The sequence below is a fragment of the Sminthopsis crassicaudata genome, chromosome 3, assembly GCF_048593235.1.
Source record: "Sminthopsis crassicaudata isolate SCR6 chromosome 3, ASM4859323v1, whole genome shotgun sequence".
NCBI classification, from domain to species: domain Eukaryota; kingdom Metazoa; phylum Chordata; class Mammalia; order Dasyuromorphia; family Dasyuridae; genus Sminthopsis; species Sminthopsis crassicaudata.
In genome coordinates this window covers 334,566,906-334,581,126 of record NC_133619.1, presented here as the reverse complement: position 1 = coordinate 334,581,126, position 14,221 = coordinate 334,566,906, and the positions used below count along the sequence as shown (strand labels likewise).

At 32.1% G+C, this 14,221-nt stretch overlaps 1 protein-coding gene across 3 annotated transcripts in view; it reads left to right on the top strand.

The window, feature by feature from the left end:
• The window catches only part of ZNF148 (zinc finger protein 148), a 131,956-nt gene that overhangs the window by 71,576 nt on the left and 46,159 nt on the right, over window positions 1–14,221 (top strand). For all 3 annotated transcript variants that reach the window (XM_074301458.1, XM_074301459.1, XM_074301457.1), the window contains 2 exons: window positions 9,080–9,203; window positions 9,886–9,969. In XM_074301458.1, the coding sequence (XP_074157559.1) occupies window positions 9,080–9,203; window positions 9,886–9,969 (208 nt within the window). The remainder of the gene's footprint in view (window positions 1–9,079; window positions 9,204–9,885; window positions 9,970–14,221) is intronic.

Genomic DNA, 14,221 nt, shown 5'->3' with positions numbered 1-14,221 from the left:
ATTAGAACCCCCCAAAAAAGTGAATGTGATCATCTTAGTCTGCATTAAAAAAAACCTAATACTCAGAGTAAGGGAAATGATAGTCTTACTGTATTCTGCCTTTATTAAATCACATCTGGAATGTTATGTTTTGACCACATTTTAACAGTTTATCAGTATTCAGAGGAGGGCAACCAAGCATGCTCACATGAAGATCATTTAAAGAAACATAGAATGTTTAGCTTGAAGAAGAAAAGAATTAGGGGGAAATATGATAAACTATTAAAGTTTTTTGAAGTGTTGCCTTGTGGAAGAAGCATTATTCTGTTTAACTGTAAAAACAATCTAGAAACTTTTCATGGCTAAGTTGCTGAATAGAAAAACAGCCCTGATGTAAGGAAAAATTTCCCAGCAGCTATTCTGGAGAAGAATGGGCCAGTATGTAGAATATTAGTATGTTCGTTAGTAGATATCTCCACGTAAAAGCTGAATGATCATTTGCTAGGAACATTGTTTTAGAGGTAATACTTGTTCAGGTATAGCTTAGATTTGCTGACCTTAGTGCCTTCCAACTCTTAGAATCTATGATTTTGAATGAGTGAATTAATAAGATATCTGCCCTCAAGGATCTTACTTTCTAAAAGGAAGAGATTGCACTTAACAGTAGTGGCCAGGAAGGAAGATTCAAATTGGATAGTGACTGGAGCCATTGGAGGTAGGGGATTGGTGAACCTTCATTAGCAGTGCTATAATTGATTTGATTATGGATCTAGAACTGAAAAGTGTTTGTAGTTGGGTGGAAGATTTGAATAGTGGAAAGATGGCTGAAGAATAATAAAACGGAAGTTGTATAAGTTTAAAATTATGCTGATGTTTTACATGTAATTTCCTGAAATTAAGGGTCATTTTTAAAAATGGTATTCAGTAGGCAAGATTTGTGGTTTGATTTTCAAGAACTTGCTTCACAAATGTGTTTGGCTTACTGTTTCTAAGGAGCTTTTACTGATCTTGATTTTTGAAAAATCACTGCCAAGTGAAGAGACAGAAGAATGTGTTAACCTTGACCTGATTGTCAGACTTGCAACTCAATAATCTTTGCTTGTTTGATAACTTAAAATAATTTAAAATTCTCAGTGAGTGGTATTTTCATTCTGTTTTGAAGGCTCAGTATTTTTCCATTTCGTTATTATAAAGTCTGTATCAGTTATAGACTTGTATTTCTCATTTGCATAGTTATGCCATAATGCATACTTTGAATCCTGATATCGTTATGTTCATTCTATTGGAATTGGGAACCAGTATGTAAAGCATGATTATAAAAATAATAACAGTCCCATCAGAACTTATACATACACATAGGATCGTAGGTTTAGAATTATAAGGGATCTTACAAGTTATGTGCTCAAATCCCCTCATTTGTAGAGGAGAAAATGAGCAAAAAAAAATTAAATGACTTACCAGAGGTCACACAGGCAGAATAGACAAATAAGCATTCTAATTTGGTTCCTTTCTCTCTAACTTCAGGATTCCAGGTTCTAGATAAGTATTTTGTTTTGATATCTTAGTAGTTTAGGTCTTGGCACATATTTTTGGAACTCTTGCTTTTAGAACTTTTGATGTTCTTCAATAAATTTGATTTCTAGAAACAATCATTAACTTTGAAAGTTTGTTGATTATCAGATGGCAATACTGTTTTGGATTGTAAATGGATGTTATTGTAATTTATTGAGACCAATTACCTTGGGTTACTATGAAAGTAATTTTCAAAGGTGTTTTTAGGAATGGCTGCATCTTTAGTTATAAGGATATAACTGGCATATGCACAAATGCTTTGAAAAATTGTAAAATACTGTGCAGATTCTTTTCCTCTAAAATCAACAATTTTTTAACTTTATTTTTTTAATCAGTGGCACTTAACATCCACTCAGTCTTTCTTAGCATTACTTTTAAATTCTTTTCCTCTTTCTCTATCTCTTTGGTTTTTAAAGCTTGTTAATAGTTGTCTCTGGAATAGCTTTGCTATTTATGCTATTTCGATACCTTTTTTATCTAAGACTGATCTTTTTAAGTCAGCAGACTTGGGTTTAAGAAGACTGACCTTTATCACTGGTTTGAGTTTGATCTTGAATCACTTATAGGCCTTAGTTTCTTCTTCTGAACAATGGAGATATTTATTCTTGTATGAAATATGTGATGGAATTGTGAGAATGTTGATATATAAATTGTTAAGCAAAATAGAATTATGAAATATTTTTTTATTAGTGATAAATATGATCTCAGATAACCAACTTTTTCACATTTTTCAGTTAAAATGAAACACATATAACAATGCCATTATGGTATTTTAACTTGTTTTTTTGATAGATAGCTTTCTAAAATGCATTGTATAAGAAGAGTACATAGTAAACATAATTTAACCATTTCTTATTGCTATAAATTATGAACATTAAGTATATATTGTATCATATACATAGACTATCAGTTTTATTCGGATCTGTACCAAATAGACTTAGATTGTTATGCTTTTTAGTTCTTTGACTATATTGTTCTCCTTGAAGTTATTGATTCTAATCTGTTATGATATAGAGAAACAAATAATCATGCTTGTAAGAAGAAAGTATAAAGTAAATATATATTGGTATTGTATGAAGGCCTCCCTTCTTGGTAAAATTCATGAATTTTTTGAGCTCTCTTTTGGCTTCTCTGAGGTTGTTTTATGGTTCCTTTCTGCTTTTGCATTGTGTTCTTGGAGAGTTATTGTTGCTAGATAAATGAGGAGTGCATAGAGAGATATTAATACAGTAATTTGATTTTACTTTTCAATTCTGGTAGCTTGCCTATGTGGTATTGAGAAAGCCATTATACTTGAGTTTGATTATCTGTAAATTATCTCAAAAGAATTCTATGAGTATTGACTAAATTTACAAAATGTTTCCTTATATATAAGTAGCATACAAATAATAATTCTTATTGTTATCTTGCCCTAAAATTTCAAAACAATTTAAAATTTTCATAACAATATAACTTCATAATATAGTATAAAGTGCAATAAACATTTTTGTTTACTGTTGTTTACCCTGACATGTTCCTTTTCCATTAAAAGTAAGACCTAAAGATATGTCTGTTATATTAACCTAGTTTTAATAGTGGATTGGTTATAACTTAACAGTGAACTTGAGGAAGAACAAGATATTTACAGGTGTAGAAACTACTGCCCATCTTGAAAACCTGATTGATGCCTCTTCTCAGCTTCTGTTGTTGTATTGTCTTAGAATTTCCTAATGAGAACACTTTTTTGATAAAGATTTGTCAGCCTAATCTTTGTAATATTTGGAGGACAAGGAAAAGAAAGTGTATGAGGAATTAAAGTGTTGCATAAAAATGCGGCAATACTTTTTTTTCCAATATATAGTACAACATAAGCATTTCATAGATGTATGCTGAATTTTAGAAATGAAAGTGTCAGTATAAGTGAAAAGTTTTAGATAATGGTGTTAATCCATTAAGTTTAAATTAATTTTGATGCAACTCTCTCTAAAATGTATTAATCACTCCCCTAATTTAATAAACTAGAATATACAGAATATAATCTAGCCTTTTCTTGATAACTAAGTCATTACAACAAACAACATTTACTATTTTGCTTTTGAATTTAGTAATGTCACCAAACTTACCTTGTTCTTTGGCAGAATTGCCCTCCATTGATGTCTTATGGATTATAGTTTTGTTCTTTCCAGTCCTAGTGGCTATTGAGTTGCTTTAAGACTTAATTTAGTTGCCTTTTAGCTAAATCTTATGAAGTAGAATGTTGTGCATTTTTAGTTAATAATACCTTGGGCTATTAGGTGTTTGTTGCTCCTGTGTTTCACCTTGTGAAACTTGTTTCACAGCAGATACTCTTCTTCCCCTGCAATCTTTGATTGAATTGGATTTATTTTGGAGTACAGTGAGTCTTTTTATTTTTTTAATATTTCATAATTTTTGAGATTTCCTAAAGTCTGATTGTTAAGAAGGATGTTTAAGTAAATTTGATCATTAGTAAAATAATCTGAAGCATTTAAGGGAGGGATGCTAAAAGAGAATGGTAACCTATATATGGATTGGGTAAGTATTACTGGGGCTACTTAAATTGGTTAAGGAATAAAGGGCTACTAAAGTTAACCAAGGACAGTGAAGTCAGTATGATGATAATTTCTCTGGTTATCATTCAAATATCCTACATATAGTTAAGTTTTGTTAAGTTTGTCATTGCTTTTAAATGTAAAGAAATAACAAAATTGAATATTAAGTAGCCTTTAATTCCTCTAGAGCATGAGGCAAAGTTTCTTAAAGAAATTGAACTTAATTTTGTTGTTATGTATGTAGATATTTTTGTTTTTGAGGCTTGTAGCTGAATTTGCATAGATTGATTTGTATTTAGCATTGAAAACTATATACCTTGTTTAAAAATTATTTAGTAAGTAGGGGATCTTGTTTTATTTACTAGTGTTGATAAGGTGTTAGGGAAATGTTTTTGCCCATTAAGGTATGATAGACTAGGAAACCTTCATCTGAAGAAAAAAAAATTGGTAGGTATATGAAAAATGATGTTTGAGTTGGAAATTGCCCTGAGAAAGCCTGTCTATGAATATAGGAATTAATAATTGATTAGCTAAAGTTAACATAGTAGGCTTTTTGGTGTTTTTTTGTTTTTGTTTTTTTCTGTTGCTTTATAAATACTGGCTTTATTTTTAATATTTGTCAACAATATTTATGATTCTATATATGAATGATTTAAAATGATAAGTATTAAATCCCTATTATGTGCCAAGCATAATGAGATTTTTATTTATAACATCTTTTTCTCAATTTTCCATGCTAAAGGAAACCTGCCCATGAGGCCTTCATAACAGGCACCACACTTTATCCAATAATAGGGTCCAGAATTTAATTAAAACCCTTAGGGAGATTATTTTGTTTGCAATTATAAATTATGTACATATACATATATCAAGTTAGAAAAGGATAGAAATTGTATAACATCCACTACCATTCTTTTTTGAAACTTTGGTATGCCAACACTTGCAAAAGGAAGGAATTGACACAAGTACTTTGCTTTCTCTACCATGGTACTTTAACAATGGTACCCAGCATCTCTCAAATAGCCATTTGTCCAGTACCTTAGAAGAGAAAATGGTGCTTGATTGATATGGATAATAGTGGGTCATATTATGAGTTAGAAAGCCTTAAGTATAATATAGTTCTTCTTTTTAATAGCTTTTTATTTACAAGATAAATGCATAGGTAATTTTTCAGCATTGACAATTGCAAAATCTTTTGTTCCAACTTTTCCCCTCCTTCCCCCAGATGGCAGGTTGACCAATACATGTTAAATATGTTAAAGTATATGTTAAATACAATATATGTATACATGTCCATCCAGTTATTTTGCTGCACAAAAAGAATCAGACTTTGAAATAATGTACACTTAACCTGTGAAGGAAATAAAAAATGCAGGCAGACAAAAAATAGAGGGATTGGGAATTCTATGTAGTGATTCATAGTCATCTCCCAGGGTTCTTTTGCTGGGTGTAGCTGGTTCAGTTCGTTACTGTTCTATTGGAACTGATTTGGTTCATCTCATTGTTGAAGAGGGCCACGTCCATCAGAATTGATCATCAATCATATAATGTTGTTGAAGTATAATGATCTTCTGGTCCTATTCATTTCACTCAGCATCAGTTCATGTAAGGCTCTCCAGGCCTTTCTGAAATCATCCTGCTGGTCATTTCTTACAGAACAATAATATTGCATAATATTCATATACCACAATTTATTCAGCTGATCTCCAATTGATGGGCATCTATTCAGTTTCCAGTTTCTGGCCACTATAAAGAGGGCTGCCACAAACATTTTGGCACATACAGGTCCCTTTCCCTTCTTTAGTATTTCTTTGGGATATGAGCCCAGTGGTAGCACTGTTGGATCAAAAGGGTATGCACAGTTTGATAACTTTTTGAGCATAGTTCCAAATTGCTCTCCAGAATGTACAATATAGTTATAAGAAAGAATTACAGAGGCCAGGAGAAATAAGAAAAGGTACAAAATACAAATAATTCATCTTAGAAATTTTAGACTGATTTTTCTTTCACCATTTTAGACAACCTTCATTGTTTTTCCCCAGTAGAATAACACTTTCAAAAGATATTTCCAAAGATGTTTTAATGTACTGCATTTGAATCAGAGGAAAGGTTGAATTGAAAATATGAAAATAGAAAATTACTGAAAATACTTGTCAGGTTTACAAGTAAACTAGTTTCTCTGCAAAATTTAGTCATTTTGTATTACATATTGGATCTGTAGTACTGTACTTGTTGGAGTCTCCTTAAAAGAGTTTTTGCAGGTAAGACCACATCCCTTTCAAAGGATTTAGTTCTACAAAGAGATAGGTTTTCTTTGCTTTTGCTCTCTCCCACAGAAGCCAGATTAGATTTATAATTAGATTTATAATCAGCATATTTAAAGCAACCACTGTACTTCTTTAGTTTTTAGGGGGGTTTTGTGTGTATATCATTTTCAATGGATAATTTAGTGGATTAAGTATTTACTTTTTGCTGAAATAGTTTGGAACAGTGTTTCATAAATAGATTAGTCATCTACTCTTTGTTGTCATTTGGTCATACTGTTAAATTTCATATTACTATGTTGATATTGTGGTAATATTACATAGTACTGTGTGACTTTAAAGTGGTTAAATTTTTTTGAAGCTGACTGGCTAGAGATGAAACTGCATTTTTTTTTTTTTTTTCCTGAGGGTGGGGTTAAGTGATTTGCCCAGGGTCACACAGCTAGGAAGTGTTAAGTATCTGAGACCAGATTTGAACTCGGGTCCTCCTGAATTCAAGAGTGGTGCTCTATCCAAGGCGCCACTTAGCTGCCCCTAAACTGCATTCTTACTTCAGGAAATTGTATGACATTACTGTTCTTCTCCCCATACTTTGGTGATTAGGCCTTAAAGCATTGTGGGCCAGTGTAGCAGTTTGCCTAGGTCTCAACTGTCCTGTTTAATTTGCTTGTTTGTTCATTAGATTAGTTGCATTAAATCAATAGATTGTATTCTCCATCTGAGTTATAAGGTAAATTTTTAAAATTTAAATTTCTTGTATCCTGCTCTTTTCTTCCTCCTTCCATGTTTGTGTGGGGAAGTCATGACTTTGTTTTCTGAAAGTCTCAGCTTGTCACCCCCATGTGACTTTTTCTGATCTAAGTATCTTCTCATTTATTCCGCTGTCTAGTTTTTTAATTGCTGTCGTTTTAAACTTCTTGTCTTTCTGTTATTTTTTTCCAGTCTGCTTTTTCAAATAGAGTTTGCTGTGTAAACATTTGATAACCTTAATCTGTTTAGAGACATTAAACTATTGTTCCTCCAGGGAACCTGCTCCCATAGCAATGTCTCCCTAGAGCCCAGATCAGTCTGAATCCTAAGATTCTTGGATATACCATCTTGATCCTCTCTCTGTCCTTTCTTCCCACTGCCTAAAATATCTTAGGAATTTTGGTAACAACAACTCAACAAGCCTGAGGTAGCCCTAGGTCCTGTGTCAGACTAGATTCCAGACCCAGCATCAGAGTGACTGAAAAGTAAACTCACAGATAAGAGGCTTCTTATCAAAGTGTACTTAGTTTCATTTAGTTTCTTAATGATTCTGTGCACTGCTGCCAGATTTATTTTATAAAAACTACTTTTGTGTCATCCTTTGGCTCAAAATCCTTTAGTTGCTTTTTCTTTTTGGAGGGATAAATTCCTAATTTCTTAGCCTGATATTCAAAACTCTCCAAAATTGGTCCCATGTCCCTTTTCAGTGATTTTTTTTCCCCACTTCTTCCCAACTGAAATTTGGCCATTTTTATTTCTATTCACTTTGCTCAAACTTGCTACGCACAGTCCTTTGCTGGCACTGTTTCTCCATTTGTATTGCTCCTTTCTTGACTTTTCTGCTTCCTAAAAATCTTCCTATTACTTAAGGCCTTATCAAAGACCTATTTTTCCTTTGACCAGTACATCTGACAATGATCATTCTTTCCAGTATCTATACTCAAGTTGTACTATATGTACCATTCATTTGGTACTTAAGCTGCTTTGAGCAAAACCATATATTACTTTCATATCTGTATGTCATGTGTCCCTGTTAAGGTAGAGAGGGATCATGCTCATATTTTCTAAAAGAATTGCTATATTTAGTGTTAAATAATAGTGTTGAATAAATAAATGAATTGTATCAAGAGTCATACAAAACTATAGGCTTTGATGAGATCAAATTCTTAGACATCTGAGTCAGTAGAATCTCAGATTTCTACTGAAATTCAAGATTGTATAACTTACACAACTTCCATTTAATTTTTAGGTGGGTAATAGAAAAAGTAAAATTGATAATCATTTGGATAAAAGAACTTATCTTTGTTAATGTTTCTGATATATAGGATTGTTGGGCTCTGCTGTATTGTTTTAGAGAGTTGTGAATTTTGATTTTGTATTCCAAGTATCAAGCATTGTACTTCCAAGATACAAGATTTTTGATTTGAGTGGATGTGAGAATTTGGTTTTTTTTGTTTGTTTGTTTGTTTGTTTTGTTTTTTTTTCCCCTGAGGTTGGGGTTAAGTGACTTGCCCAAGGTCATATAGCTAGGAAGTGTTTAAGTGTCTGAGACCAGATTTGAACTTGGATCCTCCTGAATTCAGGGCTGGTGGTCTATCCACTGCGCCACCCAGCTGCCCCTGAGAATTTGAAATTGAAATCAACAACACAGTTAAACTGGCCAAAAGCACCCATCATTCAAGATATGTGAGCTTGAGAGCTGTTACCTAGCCTATGCTCATTTATTGTTCTAGTTAGTTTTTTATTCTCTCTCTGAATTTTAGTGCATCTTTACATTTCAGTGTAGTTCTAGTAATTCTGTCAGGGTAGTTGAGGAAAATGTTTTTCTTTCACATTCTCTGATGACCATTGATTGTTCTGCACTGAAATAGATAACATGACTTTTTTTTTTTTTTTTTTTTTTAGATTAACATTTACTTGTGTAAATTTTCAGAACTTTTTTCTTTCTTTCTTTTTTAAAAATAGATCCTTACAATAAATGAGGATGGATCACTTGGTTTGAAAACCCCTAAATCTCATGTTTGTGAGCACTGCAATGCTGCCTTTAGAACGAACTATCATTTACAGAGACATGTCTTCATTCATACAGGTATTTCTTTCTTAAAATGGGCTCATGGTGATTATTTTTTTTCATCAATAATGATAAAAGATTTGTTCTTAGAAAATATTTCTAGTTTGTTTTAAATGTCATTTCTAAGGACTTACTAACTTGATACCTAAACTTAAATATTCTGTGTACGCAGGTGTCAGAAGTATTTAAATATACCAGTATCAATTAGCGGTGAGAAAATGGAGAAGGAGGGAGGGGAAACAAACCATTTGGTATAGATATATAAAATGACAGAAATAATGTTTTGTATATTTTTCTCCCTTTATGAGAAAGGAAGGGGAAATTTATAGCTCAGTTGCTATAATTAATTCCTATTTATAACGTGTTCTTGATACTTACTTAGCTTGATGTCTTTTTGCTTAGATAAGTAAATAAAAATGCTTATTCTCTCCCAAATCTAAATTCAGTTTTATGCTAGTCCCTTTGTCTCCTTTAAGGAAATTAGATCCATTTAAAAAAAAAATCACATTTAGTATGAATTGTCAGATCTGAGAAAAAAAACTTGAGAGGAAATGAGATCCTATATATATAGGTAATGAAAAGTGTCTAGGATTTGTGAGAGAATGAGTTATAATTTACTTAAGTTTAGATTTCTAGAACAAATTCTTCCTGTAAACTATTAATTCCAGTAACTAATTTATGGATGTCAAATTATTTTAAGGTGAAAAACCATTTCAGTGTAGTCAATGTGACATGCGTTTCATACAGAAGTACCTTCTACAGAGACATGAGAAGATTCATACTGGTGAGTGGCATCCTCATTAGAAACATTTAAATATTGTTAGCACTAAATTAGAAAAGGTTTTGCAGAAAGTATCAAAAGTAATATAATATTTTTGTTTATAAGTCTTATTGTTAAGCTTAAAAGATGGGCTGTATTGTCCTTTTATTCCCCTTAAATAAGCATATTTTGACTTTTAAATCTCTGCATGACATAAATCATTAAATTATTTTGAAACAAGATTCCATGGTAACTAATATACAATATAATGACCAAAGAAATGTTTAAAAAGTGATGGTTATTTCATTGAATTTTTCAAAACATTTCAACTATGTAAGATTTTCATTCATGATCATTAGAAACAGAAAAACTACTTCTGGAGGGACTCTCAAGGTCATTTCATCCAATTTCATTTTGCAGATTAGAATCAAGTGTTCAGAGAGGTTAAGTGATTTGTCCAAGGTCACACTGCTAGTTTGTGAGGGGCAGAGTTTAAATAAAAATATAGATCTCCTCCATCTGGTGCTCTTATCATTTATCTTCTTTCCTCCAATTAGCTTTGTGAAATTCAAAAGGCCAAAGCCTCAACATGTTACATAATATGAATGTTTTAGCCCACTCTATGACTGTACTTTGACTTAGTAATAGAACATTTCAGAAAAATTGGATGTGAATCACTTACGGATTGAATTTGATTTTCATTTTGATCACCATTGGCCAGTGGCTTTTAATATTGAGCTTTATGCTTTTCAGCCACTTAGTTAATCATCTATAAACAAACATTTGAGAAGCTTAGGGAAGGTCATCCTTTTAACACAAGAGTAAAAAACCCTTTTTTTGTGTCATGGACTCTTTGACATTCTTGGTGAAGCCTATGGATCACTTCTCAAAGCAGTGTTTTTAAATGAATAAAATACATGGAATTACAAAAAAAGACAATTATGTTGAAATAGTTATGAAAATATTGTGGGATGTTTTTAAGTTCAGGTTCCAGGTTAAAAAGCGCACACCTTTGTTTAAAGGAACTTTTTGGTAATCGTTTATATGTGATTGTCTACCTTTTAATTTATTTGGTTTATCCATTTGGATTTTAATTTTTGAAGTTTTCATATTTTCAGGGAACACTCAAAAACATTTGAAATAAATGGTTTTAATTTGTCTACAATTGTGTTTATGCATTTATTTGTAAAAACCAAGTTTCATAAATTGTTTTGTCATTTTGTTGCATGACTTTTTGATACCTTTCTAAGCAGGGTAAGACCTATTTAGATTTGATGCCACATTCTTGGGCTCTGTTGAATAACTATACTTTTGTTTGGTTGTACCATTATAAATTGATCTTGTTAGTGATATGTGTGCAAATTTTGGAAAATTAATTGAGTAGAGTCATTGTGTGTGCAGATGTGTGTGGTCTGTGCAGAACTCTGTGTGTAGTCTGTGCAGATAATCCTATTTATTCATTAGACTTCTCAAATCATACTTCCAGCAGTCCAGTTGAAGAGGATAGTCGCATAGAAGCATCTTTTCCTTTCATTTTTCTTCATCTTCTTTGTCCTTGAAACAAAGAGATGTGAAATGTAGCTGCTTGGACATGAGCTCCAAGAAGACGATTTTAACTCATCACTTTATTTAGTTAGATTGTTTTGCACATCACTCAGTCTTCAATTCTCAGTTTTAGTATTATTTTGAAAAACTGAACATTATATTTTTCCTTTTAAAAAATGCTTTTAAATGTTAACAGTTAAAATATTAAGAAGGAACTATTTTGCCCAGTGGGGGAAAAAACCCAGTGCCTTTTGGAAATGTCTTTTATCTCCTTTTTTTCCCCTTTTACTTTCTTGCCTTGACTCTCACCATAGATAGTTTCAGAGTTTTCTGTATTAGAGATAAGTATTTGCTTTGTGTTAGGGATCTTCAAAATATTTGTTTCCCCAAAATTTAATTTTTACTTTGATTGTGTGTGAAATGAATATTTACTTTTTGGAAGATCACAAGTTGACCTATGACCAGACCTCCCTTGGATAATTTGCATGTTCTCAGTAGAACCATACCAGTCTCAATTTGTGGGCTTTATTGCTCTGGGACTTAGTAACATGGAGACAAGAAAGAGGAAGCAGTGAAGTAATTTTCTTATAATTGGAAGAATCTGAAAACCTGGCTTATAATAAATTTGGACAAAAAAGAAGATGAAAGGTACAGGAGGGTACCAGCATGATTTGATTTTACCATAGTCCTTTAAGAAGATTTCTTTCAGAATAGTGCTTTTTACCTTTGCATACATTTTCCTCCACACGAGGTAATTGTTATTACTGAGAGCATAGTTTTATCACGCCCTACTTTTTTTTTTTTTTTGGTATAAGTAATATAGCAAGTAAAAGCTTGATTAAGATACCAAAGAGGTTATGATTGTAGGCCCATTGATAGGTTTTTTGGTAGAATCTTGTCTTGCTGATAATTTTTCTACTCTTTGTTGGTCCAATGCTTTGCCCATCTTTTAAACTAAAGTATCTCATTTGATCACTATAATAATGAGTTTAATGATGGATACATACATTTACTGAAATTTGTCTGGTAGTGAAACTGACACCAAAAGATTTCATGTATATTAACTGCTGTTTCCTTTAAGGTAGACAATAAGACACCTGCTAAGTCTCTTTGAAAATACAAAATGAAAGAAAAAAAAAAACAACAAATATATCTTAGAAGTCTTCAATACATATTTTTGCTTCCTCACCTTTCCTCTCCCCACCTTCATAGCCTTACCATAGCTACATGTACACAATTTCTCCTTGTTTTGCTGTGAACTTCCCCTTTTATTCTATCTTTCCTTCTCCCTACTTTCCAGTGTTAAATATAAAATATTCCAGATCACTGAATATATAGATATAGTTAATTCCTTGCCAATTGCTTAAAGCTTTCAAAAAAGGAATTACAAAACATTGTAAAGACTTCTGTGTGGTCTTTACGCCAGAACTTTGTTTAATTCAATATCCAAAGCAGATTTGATTTGTAGATAGGAAACTTTTTATAGCATAGCCTAGAAATAGGCACTTCCTTTTCCTAACTTGGGGGTTGATTTTAACAGACTGGGTAGGTACCTTCTTGTATAGTATAATTTCTCATAGGAGCATAGCTTCTAGAACTACAAGTGTTTTCAAAGGCTGTCTAATGCAGATCCTCTTATTCCTGTGGCCCAAAAAAGATAATCTCTCACCCACTAGTCAGGGTCTGAAATTCCCTAAGTTCAAATTACATTCCATTAGTTTAAAGCACCTTCTACTAAAATGTGCTATTTGGAAAGGCATAATATTGTGAAGCTTTTACCAGGTATTTCTCCTTTATTTTCTAATTTCATTGTTTTTTCTGAGGACAGGCTTTTGAGAAGTACAAGAGAGCATGAGGGTCTTTGGTATATGGAAATAGGACTGTAAAGAGCCTTGAATTAGTGAAGGTACACTTTGCCTATTTCAAAATTTTGCTTAGATACCACTGTAGCTTTATTGCTCGAGCACATCCTGAGGTTAAACATTGACCTTAACTGGCAAACATTTACTTTATGATCAGGTGTTTAACTATAAGCCTTCCCCTTTGCAGGCGTTTTCAAAATGCCAAGTAAATAAATAAAGATGACATTCATTTAGAGTCTGTAAAAAGGTTTCATGTTGTCCTACCCATCATGTCATTTTCCTGCATCCAAAGAAACCTCCAGTCTCTTTGCTATTAGAAATCAAAGTAACCTACTTTGATTGAGGTGAAAATAATTTTCCCATATTCTTCTTTTATTTTTTTAAGTTTATTTAACCACCAGATAGTAGGCCGTAGAGTAGTTGTCCTTGTGGTCTGCCTTTATTATTTTTTTAATACCATTCTAACAAGCTATAATTAATTTTCTCTTTTTGTTATATGTTGTATTTTCATAGCATAATAGTCTTTATTCCAGTATATTAATAAGCAAGGGAAGGTTTGTAAAGTGATCTCCCACTTTGTCCTTATTGAAAAAGTATTTTAGAAGTTCATATACCTACAGTTGAGAATGTTCAATACATTTCTTCCTTAGAAAACTCTGCTTTTTTTTTTTTTTTTTTTTTTTTTTTTTTGAGATTTCTGGCTCATATTCATCAAAAACTTTAGTTAGATGTACTGGGAAATATCTATTCTAGGGTTTTCCTACTTCTGTTTATAGCCTGAATTTCATTCACAGCTCCTAAAAAAAACCTGAATAATGATTATTTTAAAAATGAGATGGATCATTAACTTGGATTTGTAGTTTGGCCTT